At 42.3% G+C, this 24,853-nt stretch overlaps 2 protein-coding genes across 6 annotated transcripts; one reads left to right on the top strand and one right to left on the bottom strand.

Moving 5' to 3' along the window:
• Window positions 1–250: 250 nt before the first annotated feature.
• LOC110507542 (uncharacterized) lies at window positions 251–16,721 on the bottom strand. 4 transcript variants are annotated; one of them, XM_090224476.1, is made up of 29 exons: window positions 16,470–16,721; window positions 11,381–11,440; window positions 10,349–10,533; window positions 9,954–10,058; window positions 9,320–9,379; window positions 6,912–7,005; window positions 6,306–6,358; window positions 6,051–6,107; window positions 5,840–5,953; window positions 5,634–5,753; window positions 5,428–5,469; window positions 4,932–4,998; window positions 4,606–4,721; window positions 4,146–4,178; window positions 3,984–4,032; window positions 3,785–3,888; window positions 3,477–3,593; window positions 3,267–3,365; window positions 2,903–2,995; window positions 2,623–2,712; window positions 2,457–2,513; window positions 2,295–2,369; window positions 2,110–2,184; window positions 1,951–2,001; window positions 1,741–1,854; window positions 1,524–1,610; window positions 1,376–1,429; window positions 1,113–1,178; window positions 251–890 (listed from the first exon to the last, which is right to left on the bottom strand). In XM_090224476.1, exons 2-29 carry the CDS (start codon window positions 11,400–11,402, stop codon window positions 498–500), a joined length of 2,592 nt encoding a protein of 863 aa, XP_090080602.1. In that variant the 5' UTR covers window positions 11,403–11,440; window positions 16,470–16,721; the 3' UTR covers window positions 251–497. The 4 variants fall into 4 exon arrangements, with proteins under 4 accessions (XP_090080602.1, XP_090080604.1, XP_090080603.1 ...); XM_090224478.1 differs by lacking the exon at window positions 16,470–16,721 and having other exon boundaries at window positions 2,903–2,992; window positions 11,381–11,526; XM_090224477.1 differs by lacking the exon at window positions 16,470–16,721 and having other exon boundaries at window positions 4,932–4,995; window positions 11,381–11,526.
• LOC110507070 (tumor protein p53-inducible protein 13) lies at window positions 11,471–24,620 on the top strand. 2 transcript variants are annotated; one of them, XM_036964782.2, is made up of 9 exons: window positions 11,471–15,228; window positions 15,861–15,938; window positions 16,184–16,219; window positions 16,665–16,723; window positions 17,104–17,182; window positions 17,375–17,503; window positions 17,956–18,138; window positions 18,531–19,305; window positions 20,372–24,620. In XM_036964782.2, the coding sequence occupies exons 1-9, from the start codon at window positions 15,130–15,132 to the stop codon at window positions 20,485–20,487; spliced, it is 1,554 nt and encodes a 517-aa protein (XP_036820677.2). In that variant the 5' UTR covers window positions 11,471–15,129; the 3' UTR covers window positions 20,488–24,620. The 2 variants fall into 2 exon arrangements, with proteins under 2 accessions (XP_036820677.2, XP_036820678.2); XM_036964783.2 differs by having other exon boundaries at window positions 14,796–15,228; window positions 16,131–16,219.
• Window positions 24,621–24,853: the final 233 nt, after the last annotated feature.

Here is a 24,853-nt window from a genome sequence, read left to right as displayed (position 1 = left end):
ACTTCATTCAAGATAATTGTAGTTAGCCCTGAGTTAGCCTGTGCCCTGAAGCAGATTTACCAAATTGGCTTAAAGGTGAGCCACTTTCATTGTACCGGTTATCCCAAACTGAACTCAGAGTTGACCAAAGTTACCTCACTAACTCCTCAAACTACATTCATAGTATAGTGCATCTGATCAGCTAAGCCTGCATGAATACTGCTGGAAATTCCTGAATGTGTACACAGACACACAGACACATACACGTCAATTATGTTCAAACTTCCCACTTTACTTTAGATAAACAAATTGCATGTCACTCACGTGTGAGGTTCCCAAAGAGATAAAAGTGTATTATTTGCAATAGTTGACCAGCTTCAGTTGGAAAATAGATTCACAAAAATGTACCTATTGAAATTATTTATTTATTTCTGACAGAATTCCTTTTTGATCATGTTTCAGCCTGATTGTAATGAGCATGAATCATCTTGGCCTATCTTTTCCAATCTCCATGTTAATTAAGGCTGATAAGGCTTAGGACCCCTGAGCAGATCACTGGATTTGAGCAGTGTGGTTCTGCTGCTGGCTGGTCCTCTCCCGGTCATTGGGTCACGGTCGCTGGTCCAGGTTGGGTTCCGCATCAGAGCCTCCAAGGGACTGAGTGGCGGGCGGGAGGGACTGCTCTCCCTGGGACTGAGAGAGTGCGAGGGGCTATAAAGGGACTCATAGCGAGTGTTGGGTCTGGCGTCTGCCGACGGCCCCCAAGACTCCAACTTCAGGGTGGGTTTCGGGCGAATAGCTGATCCCTCGTCAGATGGTTTGCTATCCATGCACCCTCCTCCCATCACCAAGCCACCTACATATTTCCCCTCCTTTTTCATCTCTCCACACTTTTCATTCTCAGGTCCATCCTAAAAGTGAATAAATGAGAAATTATTAGAATGGAACTGATATGTTTAAATGAAACTATTCTCACAGACACGTACCTATGAGTGGCTTTTACTTCAAAACTGTCCTACATACCTGCTTTAGAGCTGAGACATTGAGGAGAGAATTGGACTACCCCAGGGAAAACCTTGAGAGTTTGGCTTTCTCTTTGCATACAATTCCAATATTCACTACCTTGTACCTACCTCTTTCTTGTTGTCATCTTTCTTTGTTTTTTTCTTAGATTCTCCCTCAACATCGGAACAGGAGTCCTGTGACCCCAAAAAATACCAATGTAAATTTAAGGAGTATGAGTCAATAAGCTATTTTGGTATCACATGTTTGTGTACATAACAAAACTCTACCAGGAATTTGTCTCCCTTATTTGTATCTTCTTCTTGTCTTTCTCACTTCCGGAGGAAAGACAGTGTTCCAAACAGTATCATATGCATCTCCAAATAACATTTACCTTCTTGTCTTTCTTATTTTTCTTCTCATCATCATCACTTCCAGAAGAGGAACCCTACAGGGCAAACAGAGGACGTGGTCCATCAGATTCAAGTGTTCACCTCACTGTTGTGCATCTCCAAATAACATTTACCTTTATGGAGACTTACCTTTTCTTTCTTCTTCTTCTTCTTCTCCTCCTTCTTCTTCTTCTTCTTCTTTTTCTTATCATCATCACTTCCAGATGAGGAGTCATCCTAGACACACATAAATACAGTAAATGGGGATGAAATACTATCCTATGTTATTAGCCTCCACTATGTGCATTGGGCTCATAACTCATAAAGGGGCTCATAAATAACTCCCAAATAGATTTGTGTTACTTACCTTTTTCTTCTTCTTGTCTTTCTTCTTCTTCTTCTTATCCTTCTTCTTGCCCTTCTTCTTATCCTTCTTCTTGCCTTTCTTCTTCTTATCTTCCTCGCTGTCAGAACCAGAATCCTGGGTACTCAGGAGAAGCGATCCACAGTCACATTCTGATTGTTACTGTCGTTAGTTTGAGGATCACTCTCTAAGACAGTCAATTAAAAAAGGTACCTTCTTCTTCTTTTTCTTCTTTTTCTTCTTGTCTTCCTCGCTGTCAGAGTCCTGGACACAAATAGAAATATGCTGGTCATTCAGATATGACTAGATATCTCAAATTAACTCAAATGAACTCAAATGGACCCTCCCAAATACAGGACAGTTGAGACACACCTTATCCTTCTTCTTCTTTTTCTTCTTGTCCTCCTTCTTCTTCTTCTTTTTCTTGTCTTCCTCGCTGTCAGAGTCCTGGACACACAAGATACATATTCTGGTCACTCAGGAGTCATTAGATATCTCAAATGAACTGTTCTTTTAAAAAATGGACCCTCCCCAAAACAGGACAATTGAAAACGCACCTCATCCTTCTTCTTCTTTTTCTTCTTGTCCTTCTTCTTCTTTTTCTTCTTGTCTTCCTCGCTGTCAGAATCGCCCTGGACACACAATAAAAGTTTAATTTGACATCTCAAATATCTTTCAAAATTGAAAAGACCCTTCCCCCAAGACAAACAATAGAATACCTTCTTCTTCTTCTTCTTCTTCTTCTTATCGCCTTCGCTGTCTGATGAGCAGGAACCCTGTCAAAGAAAAATGAAGAGTGGAATTCATTCACTCACCAGTGGGCTTCTAATCATAACCCTGCCCACTGGGTTTCTCCAAATAATATCTGTGTGCATCGGCACTCACCTTTGTCTTCTTCTTCTTCTTCTTCTTCTTCTTCTTCTTCTTCTTCTTCTTCCTGTCTTTCTCGCTATCTGAATCATCAGAGCTGGAATCCTGAAACAGACAAACTTTAATCAGACATCTATCCTGTATTTTCCCAAAGAAGAAGATGCTTTGTGACATGTCTGCCTTTGCTTCTGTGCTGTAATGCTGAGGAGATGGAGCCAAAGGGGATGCAATAGCCAATGGAGTAACTAGAGCAATATGGACATGCAACATTTCATTGCTAAATTGTTACACTTACCTTTTTCTTCTTCTTCATCTTCTTCTTCTTTTTCTTTTTGTCATCATCGCTGTCAGAGGAGGAGAAGCTTTCAGAGGATGAAGAACTAGACTCCTGAGGGACAACAACCAAAAAAAGGTCACTATGAAGTATTTAACAACTTTCCAGGGTCTGTCATTGGGCTATAGATAGGTTTTAGTACGGTTTTACACAGTTTTAATGTGATACAGAAATGAGTCAACAGTGAGTCAACAAAAACAATGTGCTTCTTTTTATGTTAAATCACACAACACGTCGCTTTCTCACCTTCTTTTTATGTTAAATCACACAACACGTCGCTTTCTCACCTTTTTATGTTAAATCACACAACACGTCGCTTTCTCACCTTCTTCTTCTTCTTCTTCTTCTTATTTTCCTCCTCACTATCAGAAGAGGATGAAGAGCAGGATGAAGACGAGGAGGAGGAGGATGAAGAACTGGAATCCTGTGGCAAAAACGGTGTCCAATATGACAGTCATATGGGGACAGTGTGGAGCATTGCACCATCCAACAATACCATAGAATACAATGTGGCTGATAGTTTGGAACCACCAACCTCAGCTTTCTTCTTCTTCTTCTTCTTCTTCTTCTTCGTTTTGTCATCCTCGCTGTCCGAAGAGGAAGAGCTTTCCGAGGATGAAGATGATGAAGAGGATGATGAACAGCCAAAGTCCTTCAATTGAAAAAAAAAACACTCATTAGGGTATTGTAGCTGTATTACATAATGCATTACATGAGCTCAATACATTACACTTTTGGAGAGGAGCTCAAGTCCGATGGCAGAATAACACAGCTCAAATAACACTTGTGGGAAAGGTTGTCTGTACTATAGCACAGGGAGCCAATGGGAACTGAGATGAGTACCTTCTTCTTCTTCAACTTCTTCTTCTTCTCTTTCTCCTTGCCTCCTTCTCTCTCGTCATCACTCAGGTTTCCAGCTTCCATTCCTTCAGGAAAATCTCTGCCACCTTTCGTCGCGGGAAAGAAGACTATCACCCTCAAGATTTCCACTTCATAATCTCCATATCTCTTCTGAGACCATTTAAAAAAAAATGTTACTTACAAATCCATTCAGCTGATGCACCACCCTCCTTTGCTTTGTCTTTCTTGCACTGTGATTGGGGAGAGGGTATTACGACAGAGAAAGTCATTTGGGGGATACAGAGAGAGTTTCAATTCAAAGTGAGGAGAGAAGTGTCCGTTTGTAGATCTGTTTGCGTTTTACCTTGTCATCGTCATCACTCTCAGACGCAGAGCCCTGAGAAAAAGCGTGAGAGGTTGAATTCCTTTGTAACTTTAACCTGTTCATCTCTGACGCCCTCTGCTGACACTTTCTAAGCGACACATTTTTGTGAACGACCGTCATTCGATAGATTGTGAATTCAAAACTGTAAGTCTAACAAACACACGCTTAATACTGTTAGAAGGTAATAACCGTGGGATTCGTATACACCATGGGACTCTATACATGGGATTATATACGTTAACAACGTGACTATTGCAGAGCCAGAGATACAGCAGGCAAGGAAAAGCTAAATAAATATGCTAAATAAATATACACAGACTGTACGAAACATTAGGAACACCGGCTCTTCCCACGGAGTGGGTAAGTGGACTCGGTACCGCTTAAGTTTCAAGGTTAAAACTCTCGAAGGGCCTGTTGTTATACGCCTCGATGACCTCACCTTGTCCGTTCTCTTGTCTTTCTTCTTCTTCTTGTCTTTCTTCTTCTCATCTTTCTTTTTTCCCCCTTTGCCCAATTTCTGTCCCAGGGTACCCTCCAGTCCAGCACCCTCCTCACCTGCAGATATGCATATTTTGGGTCACCATTTCTTGTTGTCTACTGTGGACATGTTTAATGACCTTATATAAATGAACATGAAGACCTGATGTGATGCTGTGTTTACAATGGCCATGTTTCCAAAGAAAGCATCCAGAACGAGAATGGCTTTGCATGCAGAACAACGTTGTGAAAACACGTTGTGACATTTTAAAAGAAGAAATGACATACCAGCTGTTGAAACGCCAGCAGCACAGCTGTACTCATCCTTGCCCTGTCCGTCTGCCTCTTCTCCCTGCTCCCAAACAGAACAGAACACATGTGACTACAGTATGTTCTTGCAGGGTTTTCTGGGCAAGCGCATGCAAGTAGGCCAAGTTAGGCCTCCCCAAAAGCTAATGCATTGAGGAAAATAATTGTTCTTGCTGGAGTGTCTGGTTTAGTAATAGTGCTGGCCCGCTGTTTAAGAGCTTGCTGTTCATATTGCACTAACTTCTGTGTAGTCTGCAAACAAATGAGGTGTGGATAGCAATTGAACTGTTAATTATGTAGGGGGAATAACATGTCAAAATAAGGCGGTTTTATTATTGAAAAAAAAATGAATTCAAGTTGTACACTACAGTGATCGCAAAGCAGAAATAGCTTCAGACTCAGTTTGAAAACATCTTTCAATGTTTTTGACATGGTACCAACACGCTAGAACTCCTAATCTGGTACTGTTTATTACCTTTTTTTTGTCTGCCTCGCTGTCAGAAGAATGTCTAGAGTCCTGGAAGAGAAATGTCCATGAGTCAGGACGTCAGGTAAATGTTTCACAATACTGTCAGGTCATATTGTAAGGTTTCAGTCAGATTTGTTGATTTGGGAGAGGTATCCTGTTTATAACACTCTGACATTGTTCAGCCACGTTGGTGTAATGAGAAATGTTCTTACCTTTTTCTTTTGCTTCTTCTTCTTTTTCTTCTTCTTCCGCTTCTTTCTCTTCTTCTTGTCGCTGTCCGAGGATGAGGAGGATGAAGAGCTATCAGAGGATGAAGATGAGGAGCTGGAATCCTGAAAAAGAATTCAAACAAATCGTTTGTGTGCTGTGTCGACAAAATGGGCACCACACGTTTATCTGATCTCATGTTGAATCAAACCTTCTTCTTCTTCTTCTTCTTCTTCTTCTTCTTCTTATTCTTCTTTTTCTTCTCCTCCTCCTCACTGTCTGAGGAGGAGGATGAGCTGGAAGATGAAGAAGAGGAGCTGGAATCCTGAGAGACAGAAAACAGGAACATAGAAAATGAGCTCTTTCATGAGACATTTCACACATTACCACCTGTATGTATACAGGGGAGCTACAATACATACCTTCTTCTTCTTCTTCTTCTTCTTCTTCTTGTCCTCTTCACTGTCCAAGCATGAGTTCTAAGAGGAAGGGACAAAAATGCATGTTCTAAATCCTGCCACGGTAACATTGAAGTAAACGCTGACTTCCTCTGCGATGTAGAGTATTCATGTTGCTTCTTGTTACTGTGCACACTCTGGCTTGTAACTTCTGGAAAAGGAAATTGGCCATGGTGATGATACGAAATGACATAATATATTTGATGAAAACCCACTCACATCCTCTTTCTTCTTTGTTTCCTCGTCGTTTAGATCAGTGACGCCTTCAGGCCCTGCGACGACAACAAAAACAGTCAATATGTTTTAGTGAACGACAATATAATATTTATAAGATTATCGTTGTTCTGTGTGTTTTTTAAGGTGGTGTTTCTGTATAGAGATGATTGATTGAACATAAACAGTGCACATGGTCAGATAAATCGATTTCATTCTTGCAACTTGATCTTAAAACAAATAGGGCCAACCCCTCTAGGGATAAAATCTGTGATGTGGTGCAAAGTCAACAAAATTACAATCAAATGTTTGACTCAATACATGCCCTTTGGACTGAGATTACACACCTATCCACCCACCCCGCCCTCGCCTCATATACCCACATTCCTCCCCTTATTGCTTTATTATTTAAAAAATGGTGCCGTTAACATGGTATCTATACATATAATGTGAATTGAGGTGAATGTGTCACTTGAGCAGTAGGCAGGTACAGTAGGTGTAATATTTGGTTACAAGGCGGGGTCATTTGTGTTTAAACACAGTACGTCATTTAGAACAGTTCGTAGCCTTCAGTACACACGCCCGAACACAGAAAACAAAGCTGTCACTCACCAGGCTCAGATATGGAGGCTGCATCATGTACTATAATATCCCCAGAACCTTCTTTCTTTGTCTTCTTCTTCCTCCTCTTCTTCTTATTGTCATCCTACAGAAGGTCAGGCAGAGGTTAGTCTCACTGCGAGTTTGACTTGTTAATCTAATGTTAACATAGCAGAACAAAACATACACTGACAGGTAGGACGAAAGTACATTTTAGATCTCTGTACTTTTTGTCACGCTCTGCTCTGTTTCACCTGTCCTTGTGATTGTCTCCATCCCCTCCAGGTGTCGCTGATTTCCCCCTGTGTATTTATCCCTGTGTTTACTGTCTCTCTGTGCCAGTTCGTGTTGTATGTTTCCAAGTCAACCAGCGTTTTTCCCGTTCTCCTGCTTTTTGCATTCTCCTTTTTCTAGTCCTCACGGTTTTTGACCCTTGCCTGTTTTCTGGACTTAATACCCGCCTGCCTGACTATTCTGCCTGCATTGACCACGAGCCTGTCTGCCACTCTGTACCTCCTGGACTCTGATCTGGTTTGGATCTTTTGCCCTTTGGATTAATGAACATTGTAAGACTCCAACCATCTGCCTCCTGTGTCTGCATCTGGGTCTCGCCTTGTGCTTTGATACTTTTAGACACATGGGTAGTAAACAGAGATTTAGTCTATGACATTTAACAGAAATAAACAAGCACGATGACTCAGCATCTACAAGGATGGGTTCTGTGTGTGTGTGTATAAGTCATTCTATTCCACCTGTGAGGTGTATCCATCCTTGTTTGATTATTCATGACTAATAAAATGACCTTTACGCACGCACACATACACCCGCACACCCACACACAATTCACATATACAGTACCAGTCAAAAGTTAGGACACATAGACTTATTCAAGAGGGTTTTTCTTTTTTTTTTTTACTATTTTCTTGTAGAACAAAAGCGAAGACATCAAAACTGTGAAATAACACAAATGGAATCATGTAGTAACCAAAAAAGTGTTAAACAAATCAAAATATATTTTACATTTGAGATTCTTCAAAGTAGCCACTATTATTCCACAAATTAACTTTTAACAAGGCACACCTGTTAATTTAAATGCATTCCAGGTGACTACCTCATGAAGCTAGTTGAGAGAATGCCAAAAGTGTGCAACGCTGTTATCAAGGCAAAGGGTGGCTACTTTGAAGAATCTCAAATATAAAATACATGTTGATTTGTTTAACACTTTTTTGGTTACTACATGATTCAATATGTGTTATTTCACAGTTTTGACGTCTTCACTATTATTCTACAATGTAGAAAATAGTACCACTAAAGAAAAACCCTTGAATGAGTAGGTGTGTCCAAACTTTTCAGTGGTACTGTGTGTACATCCACCTTATGCATATGTGTTTGTTTGCTGCTATTGCAGAGTGTTTTCACGGATCATATCGGTGCATATTCCAGATAGAAAGCAAGTCCCTACCACCTCTTCACTTCCTGATCTTGCAGGCACCAGCTCAACAGGTTATGACTGGGTGTGTTTCCTATGCCTATCTTAGATCTGGGTCCTGAAGGTCACGTCATGCCTACCACACGGGTTTCATTGTGCCATTTAGACTTTCAGCTAGTCTTTCAACCCCACATATCTCAAGCATGCAAACCTGAGTCTCCTGCTTACTAACGCTGACAGAACATAGTGCTGTTGTTCCAGACCAGCATACAACGCTGGCTATCGATAATCACAGCAAATCTTAACAAACGTTACTTCAAACTGATTATATATTCAAATAAACCTGCTGCATTTATTTTCAGAGCCTAATTTCCCCAAAAAATGTGATGGCATGTTTTTTTCTGAGTGAAAGATAAATCTAAATGATTGCACATCTAAAAGTGAGAAGAGTAAGACTAAATAAAGCTCACATCAGCAATTACAGTAGTCACTTTTTATCAAATAAAAACTGCCCAGCCCAATGTGACATAGTAAGACAATACTATGTCCACTTTATAAAGCTGTGTGTCATGGCAAGGGACCTAATTTGGATACGCTTGGCAAGAGTATTCCCAGGATTAAAACAACAATGGATTGGTTTCAGGGTAGATACCAGCGTTGCCAAGACACACTCCATAAACCAATTGGGCTTCCTTTCACTTTAATTGTTTCCTTGGGGGATTCAAGTCTCCTTTTGGCTTTGCATGACCAAGATATTTGTCTAAAACTAAACACATGGCCCAATCCAACCAAAAGGTCCTCTCTCTCTCTCTCTGTTTGTTCATTGACTCATTCCAAACAGCTTTAGCCTGGAGTGCCAGATGGGCAGGGTTCACTTTTTTGTGACTGTTCATGTATTGGTTCCAATGCACAAGACACGCTCAATCAAGTTCAGATCTGATATAATGATGATGAACATTAGGTCAAATGTTAAGAGATTTGCGCAGCTTACTTCACTGTCTGAAGAGCTGCTGTCAGAGGAGCAGGAGGAGGAAGAGGATGAACTGGAATCCTGTGTACAAGAAGAAAAGGTTATTGCATAATTGACACCAGTAAAGTACATGTCAGTAGATACCTCACTTATTTGGTTGTTTCATACTTTACCTTTCATGAGTGAATGTAATGAATGTGCTTCTCTATTGCATTTTAAAAGGGTCTTACAGAATGCCCCACTATTAAAGACCAATATTCCTAGATAACTGTCACGTTGTATAAATGATTGGAGGCCGGCACAGGAATACGTAACAGGGGTTCTTAAGGCTTGTGATCCACAGTACTCTGAAATATCTTAATGCCACTCCCCTCTCCTTACCGTCACTTTTCGCATCGTTATTCCTGACTGTAGTAAGCCCTGCTGACCCATTTGAGAACCACACCATTGCAAAATACACCTGTTTTGGAGATCAGCCCTCAACTGTGGAGTGACTACACCTTAAACGACTAGTGTAGAGCGCACAGTTCTGAAACTGCACACTGACATGACACTGCATTTATGTCCGGGTCTCTTTTACCACATTTGCGAGCCTCCAGTGAGCAGTGCATTCCAAGTAGAGGATGTTCTCATTGGAAGCGCTTAGGCGACTCACCTTCTTCTTCCTCTTCTTCAGCTTCTTCTTTTTCTTTTCCTTCTTGCCTTTGTCCTCCTCCTCGCTGTCTGAAGATGGGGAGCTGTGGAATGAGTACAAGTCAACCTGAAGGAGAGAGAGACTGTAATTGTTACAACTTGACAGATGGATTTGACGGAGTAAAATTAGATGGTAAATGTATTATTGTTTTCATAGTGCAGACATGCACAGGCATTTATTTCAGTACAGGGTTATTATCTGGTTACTATTTGACCTATCGTTACTTTTCTTGGGAAGTCTTTGACTATACCCTCAATATAAACGTGCACTACATTCCCCCCCCCCATCACAACATTTTTGGCCTACTTTCAATGTCTCCGCAGTCCTTCCACTGAAGCTGACCCTCCGTTACATACCTTTCTAGATCGTCCTGCAGGGGCTCTGGGGTCCGTCTTGGCTGCGTTAGTGGTGTCGGTTGAAGACAGCCCTTCCAGCCCTCCATGCTCTTCAAGCTTCCGTTCACTCCTCCCAGGCTGGAGTTCATCCAGCGTGCTCAGGACAACTTGTCCTCCCTCTCCATCTCCAGGCCCTCCCCCTGGAGCTACACAAACCAGCATAGATTACTACACAGTTATATGTTCCAATCACAAATCAATATGTTTATTGTATTGTATTGTACGGGTTGTACTATACTTTCAGTCGTCTTAGCCTTGTACAAATCACCTATCCTATTGTACAAATCACCTACACACTGAGGCTTTTGCGGTGAGAACAACATTACATACAATACAAAAAACAATAACCAGAGTATCAAAAATGCATAGGTACTGATCATGTATGAACGGCATAAAAGTGTTTTAATATTATGGATAAAACATTATCTGATGCCTTTCCTTATTTCTCACACTGTACTCCATCCCATGTATAATGATGCATTCGCCTCAGAGTACATTTGTAGCCATAATGCACAAACCAAATTGACTACATCTATGAATTGTCTGTTCTAAGTAGAAGAAGTAGCAGATCAATTAATTTTGCATGTTGACTGACAACAACAGTGGAGAATTGCATGATTTCTTTGATTTCAGATGTTTTTGGACCACGCCCCTGCATGACTGCAAAGAAATACTAATAATTGTATACCTTTAAACTACAGCTCACCGCTTCAAATGTCATATATCTACATTTTCCAATTACGCCTAAAGTAGAATGGGGTGGAATATACAGTTGGTGATAAAGACAAATGATTGTTACTTTTACCGGGGAACATACTTAAAGAACGAGACCCATTACATTTTTAGACCACATCAAGCTTTAAACATACAGTATGCCGGTCATCTATAAAGGCATGTGCGCTAAAGTCACCAAAGGTGCGCTAAAGTCACCAAAGGTGCGCTAAAGTCACCAAAGGCGTGCAAAAGTCACTAAAAGTGCGTAGATCACCATACCTCTGGGTCGGTTGAACTCCATTCAACTCAACGGCTGCTCCAGTTAAACCTTGCAGTTGGCTGTGAATGGATGATATGACTGAGTTACACTGATAGGAAGTCCTTTATTCTGGCCATTGGCCAAGGTGTGGGTACAGGGTTGTGTGAATGCGCTGGCCTGTGCAGAACAGGTAAATCCGGTTTCACAGTAATGGTCTGACCTTTCACATTTCATGTTGAATATTAGCCTAATATCTTACAAAATACACTATATTGCTGATCTGATCTATATGATGTGTTTTTCTAAGTTTGCCCAAACATATTATCTCTTCTCACAGTACATGGAGGTAAAAAAATGTAAAAGTGTATTTCCTATAAACAAATATTTGTCTTAACATCACACATGGCAGTATGGTTAGTGCGCCTTGCGCAAAGTAAGGGTGCATTATGACACAGTGTTGCACTGAATACATTTTGAGATCTTGGAGTGCTGGAATTGATCTCTCAACTACAGCCACAGGGCAAATTATGGACATTGGTTGGTTAGAATTGAAAGGATTATGCTGGCCAACCAAGGGCGGAACTTGGGGTCGGGGTCAATGGGGGGTCTGGGGGCATTTATTTAAAGAAATAGCCTATTGTAGCTGTGAAATTGTTGTTTCTGGTGAATGTTACAGGGAAATTCCAACACCTGATATTTTGGTCAATATAATCCAATCACAACTCAAATGCCATTATTATTCTATATTACTTTAAACCATTGGTTTAACTCTAACAGTTCAGAAAGTCACCATCCCGTCTTTATTTAAATGTCAAAACATATTATTCAATTTGTGTAGTCTACCCTTCACAACACTTGGCTAGTAGGCTACATGGTTTTTAAATTACTAATACCCAATTAACTTGTGAGAGACGAAAAACTCGGTCTCAACCTTTAAGTCTTTACTGAAGACTCATCTCTTCAGTGGGTCATTAGATTGAGTGTAGTCTGGCCCAGGAGTGTGAAGGTGAAAGGAAAGGCTCTGGAGCAACAAACCACCCTTGCTGTCTCTGCCTGGCTCTTTCCACTGGGATTCTCTGCCTCTAACCCTATTACAGGGGCTGAGTCACTGGCTTACTGGTGCTCTTTCATGACGTCCCTAGGAGGGGTGCATCACTTGAGTGGGTTGAGTCACTGATGTGATCTTCCTGTCTGGGTTGGCGCCCCCCCTTGGGTTGTGCCGTGGCGGAGATCTTTGTGGGCTATACTCGGCCTTGTCTCAGGATGGTAAGTTGGTGGTTGAAGATATCCCTCTAATGGTGTGGGGGTTGTGCTTTGGCAAAGTGGGTGGGGTTATATCCTTCCTGTTTGGCCCAATCCGGGGGTATCATCGGATGGGGCCACAGTGTCTCCTGACCCCTCCTGTCTCAGCCTCCAGTATTTATGCTGCAGTAGTTTGTGTCGGGGGGCTAGGGTCAGTTTGTTATATCTGGAGTACTTCTCCTGTCTTATCCGGTGTCCTGTGTCCTGTCTTATCTGGTGTCCTGTGTGAATTTAAGTATGCTCTCTCTAATTCTCTATTTCTCTCTTTCTCTCTCTCTCTGAGGACCTGAGCCCTAGGACCATGCCTCAGGACTACCTGGCATGATGACTCCTTGCTGTCCCCAATCCACCTGGCTGTGCTGCTGCTCCAGTTTCAACTTTTCTGCCTGTGACTATTATTATTTGACCATACTGGTCATTTATGAACATTGGAACATCTTGGCCATGTTCTGTTATAATCTCCATCCGGCACAGCCAGAAGAGGACTGGTTCCTCTCTAGGTTTCTTCCTAGGTTTTTGCCTTTCTAGGGAGTTTTTCCTAGCCACCGTGCTTCTACACCTGCATTGCTTGCTGTTTGGGGTTTTAGGCTGGGTTTCTGTACATCACTTTGAGACATCAGCTGATGTACGAAGGGCTATATAAATACATTTTATTTGATTAAACTTCCGACTTCAACTGTAGGTCCTGGATGGCAAGAAGCTTGGCCCTACTACTGGTTTGAGGAGTTAGCGAACTAACTTTGGTCAACTCTGAGTTCAACTTGGGATAACCGGTACCGCTAAAGTGGTTCACCTTTTAGCCTGGTAAATTTCTATGGAAAATAACCCTTTAGAACTAACCTGCTCTGGGGCAGGCTAACTCAGGACTAAGTCAATTGATCCTGAATGAAGTGTCTGAGATGTGAGTTGAGGACCAATGAAAACAGATTGCCTCCCTCCCGCAAAGATTGTGCCATCATCCCTTTCATTAGCCTTTGTACGTGTTAAAAAATGGAATTGTTAAAATACCTATCATATTACACATTTAGTAATGACAGAATGCATTTGAAACTTCATGCACAGTAAAACCTTTGTATTACTAAATCAAATTATTTTGTCGATAGGAGTGGGAGAAAAGGTGCTTGTGCATTGATAAGCAGACCAAAGTACACCATAGACGGCATTAACGATAAGTATTAAAACATAGACAGCACTTCTAAAAGCCTATTTCACACCATAGCCTGCTTCATCTGCAAGATAACTTTTCTTTCTTTTATTTTAGATACAAATGTCTAATATATGTCAACAATCCTTCCTCCAAATGGCCATTCTATGGATTAAATGTCAAGAAAAAAAAAAAAAAAAAATCATGGTATATTTTTGTTCTGATTTCGTGAGGAATAACCCAACTGATATTCAAAAGCGACTTTGTATGTATTACTTTAAAGAGCAACAACTGAAGGCAAAAATCTACTTCTGATTGAAAACAGCCTATGTGGCATTGATAGTAGTCAGAAACATTCCTTCCAGTGCCAAAATTGAAGAAAAAAAAAGTGTAAGTAGGATCCTTTCAGTGAGTTTTGTGAGATCTGTGTAACTGAGGTCGTGACGATTTACATGAGGGTTGGGTTTGGATTTCAATCATGACCACACGAGACCACTGCCTGGAGCAGTCTAATCAACGCTGGCAGTAATCAAATTATCCGAAGTCTGCAGTGCATGCTATCCAATCGCTCACTAGAATCAATCTGAAACTCCTTCATTTAATGACAGACAGTCGAACTAACCATTAGCACGCAGCGCCTCGAACTTGTTACTCCAAAATGAACAGGAATAAAAAATGATGCTAACACCATTTAAAATAAAATGTTCAGCGTTGCACTGTCATAGGATACCACCTTTCCAACAAGTCAGTTCATCAAATTTCTTCCCTGCTAGAGCTGCCCAGTCAACTGTAAGTGCTGTTATTGTGAAGTGGAAACATCTATGAGCAACAACGACTCAGATGCGAAGTTGTAGGCCACATAAACTCACAGAACCGGACCGCAGAGTGCTGAAGCGCGCCTGTCCTCGGTTTCCAGCGTTCAGGTGGTTAAGTGATAATTTGGCGCCACCGTGTGGAAGAAATTAGTAGGAGCCATGAAAAAATAACCTACATTTTCTGTCCCATTTGCTTTGCCGTAGCCAGTTCTAACGTTAACCGTATGGTAAAGAAAAAAGAGAGCTTCGAATACTGTATTTTTGTCGGATAGCCCTTTGCTGTAACAGCATCAATGCCTCGCCTTGCACTGGATGTTTGCGCTCAGTGCCAGCAGAGAGGGCTTTTGCAGTAGTTCGCACCGATGGTTCTCGACGTGGGAGCTACAAGAATGGGATGATCCAAATGTTGACCAATGGTTGTTTTGAAAAAATGCTGTATTTATTTTAAGAGATTACTTCAAACGAAACTATCGCCGTGATTCGCGCTCTGTCCATTGTGTGAAGAAGAATGTCTCCACCGGTGTCGACACTGCTGTCCGGACTGTGGCTGTGCTTGGTTCTGTCCCGTGCTGCTAGGCCGATGTGGAAAGCTTGTGACAATGGCAAGGTACAATATGAATCATTATGGACTATTTTATACGGCCATATGCAGTGGTGGAAAAAAGTACCCAATTGTCATATATGAGTAAAAGTAAAGATACCCTAATAGAAAATGACTCAGGTAAAAGTGAAAGTCACCCAGTAACCAGATTGAACCATTTTCTTGTTTTTTTTATTACTCCCAAAAACTCCGAACTAATTTACAAACGAAGCATGTGTGTTTACAAACGAAGCATGTATGTTTAGTGAGTCTTCCATATCAGAGGCTGTAGGGATGACCAGGGATGTTCTCTTGATAAGTGTGTGAATTGGACCAATTTCCTGTCCAGCTAAGCATTCGAAATGTAACGAGTACTTTTGTGTGTCAGGGAAAATGTATGGAGTAAAAAGTACATACATTTTCTTTAGGAATGTAGTGAAGTAAAAGTTGTCGCATGTCACTTCACTTGACTTTGTATTGCCTGCTTCAATTTGAACAGCTAGACAATCTGCATAACGACCGTGAAGAAAAACCATAGCCATCACATCAATGCAATGACATGGCGAATATATGTGCCGTCGATTGTATGTTACCGTTCAAAACAGCAAGTAAACTGTGACCGTTTTGTATCTGTATGATGGTGTTTCTGTGACTGGCAGCTCTTGCTGGGGAGAGACCTGTCCCCGTCAGTTGTGTGGAGCTGTCCTGTGATTTCCTGGCCAGAGTCCACTACCCAGGTAACTATTGAGCTAACCACTTGACCCATTGATCCGCTGTTCCACATAACATACATAAAGACTGGTAGTAAACTACTGTAAGCACGAATTACATGTTCACTTAACACAAGCTCGAGCATTGACGATTATGTAACTTATTTATCGTGTTCACGTGGCGTAATATTGTGCATTTGTTGTGTGCATTTTCCCAAGCAAATCCATTGCTGAAACACAGTGTAAACCAGGTCTCTCCCCTCTGTTTGCAGAAGATTGCTAGCATTGACACAAAGTATCCCCCACAGGTAAATCACTCAACTTGTCAAACAGAAAGTACAATGAGCTAGCCTTTATCTTTCCTTATGAGCACGTTCTTTCCAAACCCTTAGATCACATTGTAGCTATTACTGATAAGTCTGGAGCCGACTGATTCTTTACACAAATATACAATAAAAGAGCATTTTATTTTATTTATTTTTCTGCTAGAGAGGACGCATGACCTGTTCAATTTAATTCAATACAAATTCAAACAAAATTGTCAACAAGACAACATACCTCAGTGTTTCTGTCTGGAAGGATAGGATGCAAACGTTGCCTAATCCTGAGCCCCGTTCAGCAGGGCACAGCGTTGCAGAACGTTCACGTAGAAATGTATGATCTAGAACTAAACATGCCTCTCTGAAATATAGAATGAGAAATCACGCCTGGCGCTGATACATAAGTCTGCCCTCTTTTCCTGTCTGACCTCAGCGGATCGAGCACGTCTGCATGGACACACCCATCACATACAATCACACTATCCCCAACAGGTAAGATGCTGCGGGCGGACACACACACACACACACACACACACACACACACACACACACAGGGAGTGTTACATCACCAAGAACACACAATACATACACACCTGGGAACCTGTGTCAAATCCAGTTAAATATGACAGGCCGTTAAATGTGCACTCCATTTCTCATGCAAATATTCATGTATATTACTTTGCAATAACTCTTTAATGTGACAATGTAATCTGTATGTAAACAGCCAAATACATTTTCTGGGCAAGTGACCAAAACCATGAATAAAAACTGCTCCTGACCTGCCTGATGGGCAAGTGCCTCTGAGAGCTTAATGTCAATTCCTGTGTTGCGTGCCTGTTACTAAACTGTCTTTATGTGGGTGGTTTGTGTAGTGGTGCTCACCGGACTGTAGGAGCAGAGAGTGGAGAGTACCTGTACTGCCCCCCTCAGCGCTGGCTCAACAACCTGCAGGTAACCACTAAAACCCTGACACCACACACACACAACCTCACACAACCTCACATATTAGATAGCCAATATGTTTTCATTAGTCCAGTATTACCACAACAGATTGTCCAACTCTAATCGGTCTCTACTGTTGATGTGTGTGTGTGTGTGTGTGTGTGTGTGTGTGTGTGTGTGTGTGTGTGTGTGTGCTTGCAGCATGGAGCAACAGTGTTGCTGTACCATCCGTGTGCTCCTGTTCGTCAGCGTGACCTGCTGTCTGCCCTGGGCCACTGCTGTCTGTCTGACTACATCATAACGCCACACCCTGACCTCAGCAAACACAGAGTGAGTGAGTCACACACACAATAAAGACAGTATCAAAGGAAACATTGCCTTTACTTAGACTTAGATATCAGTAGAAGTGATTTTCCATCTACTGTACTAGTTTGTGAAATGGCTGATATCCCAGATTTTAGATTACACTGAAAACGGACACCTCCTCACAAAATATGTCTACTATGACAGCAGAGCGTTCAATTGATACCCCAACAGATGCATAGACAAAGTCACGACGGTGAAACAAGACACCAGAATGTTCCCTCTATCAATGGGGAACACATCTTCAGAGTGGCCTGTCATTGAAATGAGGGTTGTGTTCATTAGGGCACACAGTTACAAAACAAAGGAGAAAACAAGTGTTTCTTATTGGATAAATAGAGATAGCACTTACCCGTTGTCTTCCTTTTGGTTCCTACTGAACATGACTCTGTGGTGACTGAATCTCTATCCTGTTGAAGCCGTTAGCGCTGGTGTCCTGGGGTCGCACGCTGGAGCTGTCCCATGTGACCAATTCGGAGGTCTGTGATTGGCTGCAGTCGACAGCGGCACACGGGAACCGTGGCGTCGTGGATCAAAGCAGACAGTATAACTTGCTGTTGACCCATCCTGCAGATCACAAACACGCATACCCAAAGCAAAAGGTGAGCCAGAAGACAGAGAGAGGAGAGGGCACTGCATGTCTGAAAGTTTAAAAGACAGCATATAGCAGTGGTATTCAAACTTTTTCAGTGGGGACCACATTTTTGGGGTCAGAATTTCTGGGGACCCTATTCCACCCCAAATCTAATGACACTACCATCAGATCTGTGCATTTAGATTTTCACATCAACAAATAACCTTAAAGTCATTACATTTTCAGCACTCTTATCCAAATTTAAAGAACCAATATACATAAAATAATCTGTACTCTGACATTTGTGGTATTTGGCGAAGCTACTGCAATTCCCCGCAACCAGGTCGTCTTGAAGCTCTCATAGAAATGTTTACTGTTTGTATGATTTACTGGGTGTGCCTTTTTGTTGATCCTAACCAGTCTCTGAGGCAGTGCTGTGAGGAGACCCTCTCTCTTCTGGATGGATGGTTGGAGGTGACAGACTGGGGGAGAGGGAGGGTCCGCAAGAGCCGAGCTGCACTCAGGAAGGAGGGGAAGGAGAAAGAGAGACGGACCACCCTGGACAGAACCGAGCCAAACAGAGTCCAGAAACATGGAACCACACTCCAACCTGAAGCACAGGGCCAAGCCACAGTGAGGGCTACACAGGGAGGCACGGACCGAGAACTCAAAGTGACTCAACCTCACCGCAGAGAAAATGACACTAATGAAAAAGATCCCAGAGGCAAAGTGAGAGAAACAGACTGGGTGAACCAGAACGAAGCAGAGGACAAGAGGCAGAGCGGGAAAATGGGAGACATCCAGGAGAGAGAGGAGAAGAGCAGCAGACACGAGGGAGAGACACAGCCCGTGGACTCTCCAACCAAGAGGAAAAAGCCTCTGTCTCAGAGTCAGCCCAAACAGCTGGCTGTCACTCAGGCGAACAGCCAGAACAGGAGAGCAGACTGTGATGGTAGGGTGGGCCACTGCGAGTGCACTGAGACCATAGCTCCGCTAGGGGCCGCTGTGGCTGGACCCGGTGACAGGATGCTGCCCACTCCGCGGACAGACGAGGCGGTGTGGGCGGCGGCGGCGTTGGGCTTCCTCCTGGTGCTGCTGGTGCTGTCCGTGCTGCACACGCGCCTCTACCGCCACTGGCGCACAACGCCCAGCATGTACTGGCATGACTCCAAGCAGGACTACGACAGGGTGGCAGGTGGGTTCATTGGGGATCACACATCCCCCCGTCCCCAACACACACTCCTTACGGGCCCTATAAAATACCTTTCTGAAATGGCACAGCCATGCCCCGTGTGTGTGTGTGTGTGTGTGTGTGGTGCGCACATACAATATGTCTACACCAGGGATGGACAACTTCGATGGGGGTGGTGGCCACAAAACAATCTGAACTCATCATGAGGGGCTGCAGTTGCTCCCGGGTCTGCATACCCACATCTATACCCCCCCCCTCCCCAACCACATTGTGAGCAAAACATTTTAATGGCGCCCCTCTTGACAGCGGAGATAGTTTTAGAGTTAATTTCGAGTAAATCATTTTGCCATGGGGTGTAGCTAATTTCCTGCAATTCTACCCGTTTTGCCATAGGGTGAAGAGAAATGTTTGCAGTTTTGAATATGATATCTGTGTGAGACTGACTAACAAAATCAATGGGGGCCCCCCAGCCTGTAATTCGAACATGATAACAAGTTTAGATAGCTGCCCGCTAAACTAACTTAGCAATCTAAAAAAAAAAATAGCTGACATGAGCTAATTGACTGACTATCAGTGACTGAGGAAAACTGCTGATGCACAACAAAATGTAGAAATTGCACCTTGTGTTATTCTACTATTTTAACAGTAAGTTGAGACCCTGACAGAGTTCCTAAAAAAAAAAAGTAACATTTTGGGGGAAATTGACCAGAGGACCTTTTGCAAACTCTGCATTTACGTGAGTGCTACAGAAACATCGCTAACCAAACAACGGTCAACATTTCTTAGATTTATACCAGACCTAAAAAGTGGTCTCCAGATGTAGTTCAAGCATGGTTGTGGACTTGGAACATATGATTTTGTTGTTTTACTATTAAATAAGTGTTCATTTTGAGAGCGAAAACCTGATAACGGAAAAAAACGGAAACCTAAAAGAAAAATGTTTATAAAGAAAATCTGCCAAAAAAGGATCAGAGTTTATAGGACCCTGACTTTTACAACTGAGCCTTATCATTACTGTTAAGCCTCTTTTGCAGTTGTTCTGATAAGGGGTGCGTGTTGTGTGTCTTAGATGTGATCCACAGGAGGCTGAAGATGCCAGGGAGGAGGAAGAGGAGGGCGTCCAAGAGCCGAAGACAGGAGTGTGTCCTCCTACCGCCCAGCTCCAGCACAGAGGAGGACGAGTAGAAACAGGTCTCTCTCATCCCTCTCTCCCTCCATCTGTTTATTACATCCGTCTTGCCTTTACCCTGTGAGAAGAGAAGAAAGAGGAGAGGACGTTGGGACCTAAAAGCAGGGTGCCCTGTACTGGCCTAATAACGTTGCTATGCTGAAGAACATTTTAATGTATTTTGTTTTGGTAACGAGACCTCAAACAGGTACATCTTCTATTGCCGGTACTTAAGAAGGAATATGTGAGTATTTTAACTGTCATACAACACTCCATAGTACAAAACCCCATTCAATCAGATCGCATTACAGTAGATCATTCACAATCACCACCAATGACCATGTTTTACTACACACTCAAGCCTTTTCTCATAGGGCCAGAGTCGGACTTAGGAAATGTACACCTTTCCTACGCACTTCTAAGTAGTCGATATTCAGATTTGCCATATGAAGTTGCGCAACAAGATATGCGGGTGGGGCTCCCACAATAAATTGAATTCAACCCCAGAAAACCCACCCACTAGGTGGCCGACAGAATTGACCAGGGAGTTTTCGTTCAATTCCTTTTTTTTCCCCCTGTTCATTTATTTTAAACAATCCTTTTAAATATGTCTTTGGACAGTGAGGATAACTGTCACGTTGGTTGAATGGAGGAGACCCCAGGTCGTAGCGGGATGTGAATACATTCTTCTTTTTAATGAAACGAAGAACACTAAACAAACTTTACAAAACAACAAAAGGAACGTGAAGCTATATATAAACGAGTGCAGACACAGGCAACTAACCATAGACATACAAAAACCCCTAGACAGGACAAACCACCCCTTGTCACATCCTGACCTAACCAAAATAATAAAGAAAACACAGAATACTAAGGTCAGGGCGTGACAATAACATCTTTCCATTTAGATCCCATGTTTCTTATGCGGCGAGAGTACAGGATGTCACCTTTAACTTGAGGGTATTTTCATACACATCTGTTTTACCGTTTAGAAATGAAGGGACTATGTATCTATTCCACCCATTTGAAGAAGTATTTGGACAAATTCACTTAGTCTATTAAAGTTATTGAAAGTTGAGTATTTGGTCCCGTATTCCTTGCACTCAATGGCTACATCAAGCTTGTGACCCTACAAGCGTCTATTGTAAGTAAGAACAGAAGGTTTCAGAACACCTCTACATTAATGTGGATGCTACCATGATTATCAGTAATCATGAATAAATCGTGAATGATGATGAGTGAAGGTTAGAGGCACAAAGATCCACCCCCCTCCAATAAATACTAACCTCCCCTGTTGTTGGTAACAAGTGAGAGGTTAGCATGTTTTGGTGTAGCTATCAGGATTGATTTGGTAGTGTTCAGAAACATCTGCTCCCATAGAAAGATATTTACTCCAGTCATCGTTCATTTCCTATTGGGCAAAATATAATGTGAAACACATCCAAAAACAAACTGCAAATGCATCCAACAAGGATAGGGTCAAGGGATATGGAACCAAATGCTCAACTTTTGATTACTTTACGCTACGTGAATGTGTCCAAATACTAACGACTTCTTCAAATGGGGGGACTAAACATTAAACATCATTTCTAAACATTAAAACATATGTATGAAAATACCCTCGTGCTGACATCCTGTACTGTCTCATGATGTGAATAATTTGATCTAAAAGCCAAAATGCTGAAGTAAATGTTTTGCTTCGCTGTCCAAATACTTATGGAGGGGAGTACAGTTGCTGTTGTAAGCAACCGGCTGTCGGGTGCAGTAGTGAGTACGAGTCCATCGAATGCTGTTGTGTGATAGTAATAAATAGTTGTTTTTTAATCATGTATCGTGAGTTACAGTTTTAATGAAATATATAAATGTATTATTGCCACACACCAGATGGTTGCAGTGAATGAAGACATGGACAGAGCAGTGTTGTATGTGGGTTATTGCTTGTCTCCTACAACACTACGGCCAGTGTACTCCTATGAAGCTATAGGTTGGAAGCTAACCGTTTCAACCACAGACCTAGAGAGATTCTATTTCTATGCTTTGAACAACCACAGGATATGAATTCCCTCGTGCGAGAAAATGATTGAACATGGTTGCTATGCAGGTAATGAAACCACTTTGGAGCAGAAATAACCTGTGCAGGCTTTTATTTTTCTGATCTACGATGTTGGTGGGGGGGTGGGGGGGGGGGGGGGGGGGTATTTTATTAGGATCCCCATTAGCTGTTGCAAAAGCAGCAGCTACTCTTCCTGGGGTCCACACACAACATGAAATCATAAAGAACATTATTAGACAAGAACAGCTAAAATATGTAGATGTATATATTCCTATTTACAATACTAATGTATACATAATAGGATGACTGAAGATCAATATTCTAAGTAATGAAATTACAACCAAGAAACACAAAATCCCCACAGATGTGGCTCCCCATGACGTAGCAGCTGCAGCCATTTACAGTGTACAAAACATTAGGAACACCTTGCTAATATTGAGTTGCACCCCCTTTTGCTCTCAGAACAGCCTCAATTCGTAGGAGCATGGACTCTACAAGGTGCTGAAAGCGTTCCCACAGTTGTGTCAAGTTGTCTGGATGTCCTTTGGGTGGTGGACCATTCTTGATACACACGGGAAACTGCCGAGCGTGAAAATCCCAACAGCGTTGCAGTTCTTGACACAAACCGGTGTTCTTAATGTTTTGTACACTGTGTATCAATGATTGGCTGTCAACAGAAACTTTAGGGCTCCCTTGGGCCCTGGCTAAAAAGTAGTGCACTACGTATGGAATAGGGTGCCATTTGGAACGTAGATCCAGCGTTTCCAACATCATGTCCTTGGAATGAGAGGGGATGTTCGTAACATGCAAAGAGAGAGGGTTCCACTCCTCTTTCTAGCGTCTCTTCTCTTAATACGTATGGACCCAGAACATCAAATTGAGCGTCTGACCAATGACGTGACACTTTAGTTCGGGGTTAACTGAGATTAAGTACTCAAAAGTGGTGCACTGCAAAAAGTAATAGGGTGCCCTTTTGGACAGAGAGTATGCCATTACTATGTAATAAGCTGTGATTAAATGTTAAAGACATAAAGCTAATATCCTGTGAAATCATTCACACCAAGAGGACAGTTAAAGTGTGGCTACATGAACCAGAGAGAGAAAGTGAGAGAGACTGTAGTTTGTACAGTGTACCCCGAGACGGTTGTATGATACAGCCTTTGGCTTATCTCCTTATGCACAGTAGCAAGTTTGGACACACCTACTCATTCAAGGGTTTTTCTTTATTTTTACTATTTTCTACATTGTAGAATAATAGTGAAGACAAACTATGGATTAACACACATGGAATCATGTTGTAACCAAAAGAAAGTGTTAATCAAAATATATTTTAGATTCTTCAAAGTAGCCAGCCTTTGCCTTTGACAGCTTTGCACACTCTTGGCATTCTCTCAACCAGCTTTACCTGGAATGCTTTCCCAACAGTCTTGGAGGAGTTTCCACATATGCCGAGCACTTGTTGGATGCTTTTCCTTCACTCTGCAGTCCAACTAATCCCAAATCTGAATTGGGTTGAGGTTGGGTGGTTGTGGAGGCCAGGTCATCTAATGCAGCATTCCATCACTCTCCTTGGTCAAATTGTCACACCTGCTCCCACTCCCCTCTCTGGCGCTCGAGGATGACAGGCGGCCCATCATTATGCACACCTGTCACCATCGTTACGCGCATTAGCACTTCATGGGACTCACCTGGACTCTAGTACCTTATTAATTGCCTCCCCGATATCTGTCACTTCCTCAGTTTCAACCCGGTGTCTGCATTGTCATTTTGTTCCCCTTGTCCAGAAGCTGTCCTTGTTTTGTTTCATGTCTATTATTTGTAAAATATTCACTCCCTGTACTTGCTTCTTGTCTCCTAGCGTCTGTTCTCACAGAATAGACACCAAATATTGGAAGCATCAGGGAGTGTTTTTTGTTGGTGACGTCAGGTCCGGGTGCCACTGCCAAGGCACCGGGGATGCCTCAGCCGGCTCAATTACCTTATTGATTGCCTGCACTATGTTTCTTCCCCGTGTTTGCATTAATGTCATTTTGTTCCCCTTGTCCAGACGCTGTCCTTGTTTTGTCCGTTATTTATAAAGAATGTTCACTCCCTGTACTTGCCTCTCGTCTCTGTCTTTCCTCACACAAATAGCACTTACACTTCCTGGAGGTGTGTTGGGTCTTTGTCCTGTTGAAAAACAGATGATAGTCCCACTAAGCGCAAACCAGATGGGATGGCGTATCACTGCAGAATGCTGTGGTAGCTATGCTGGGTAAATGTGCACTGTGATTTCTAAATAAATCACAGTGTCACCAGCAAAGAACCTGCACACCATCACTCCTTATCCT

This window comes from Oncorhynchus mykiss, chromosome 27 (genome assembly GCF_057628025.1).
Source record: "Oncorhynchus mykiss isolate SJ-2025 chromosome 27, ASM5762802v1, whole genome shotgun sequence".
NCBI classification, from domain to species: domain Eukaryota; kingdom Metazoa; phylum Chordata; class Actinopteri; order Salmoniformes; family Salmonidae; genus Oncorhynchus; species Oncorhynchus mykiss.
The sequence above is the reverse complement of the archived record's forward strand: the minus strand, read 5'-3'. Positions and strand labels throughout refer to the sequence as shown.

Bases quoted from the DNA above. Each gene is read 5' to 3' on its own strand.
- LOC110507542 (XM_090224476.1), bottom strand. From the start codon at position 11,402: ATGGAGTTCAACCGACCCAGAG. The intron at 4,722-4,931 runs GTATGTCATTTC...GCATATCTGCAG, and splicing joins TGCTGGCGTTTCAACAGCTG to GTGAGGAGGGTGCTGGACTG. The intron at 3,594-3,784 runs GTACTCATCTCA...TTTCAATTGAAG, and splicing joins AGAAGTTGAAGAAGAAGAAG to GACTTTGGCTGTTCATCATC.
- LOC110507070 (XM_036964782.2), top strand. From the start codon at position 15,130: ATGTCTCCACCGGTGTCGACACTGCTGTCCGGACTGTGGCTGTGCTTG. The intron at 15,939-16,183 runs GTAACTATTGAG...CTCTGTTTGCAG, and splicing joins GGCCAGAGTCCACTACCCAG to AAGATTGCTAGCATTGACAC. The intron at 19,306-20,371 runs GTGGGTTCATTG...TGTGTGTCTTAG, and splicing joins GGACTACGACAGGGTGGCAG to ATGTGATCCACAGGAGGCTG.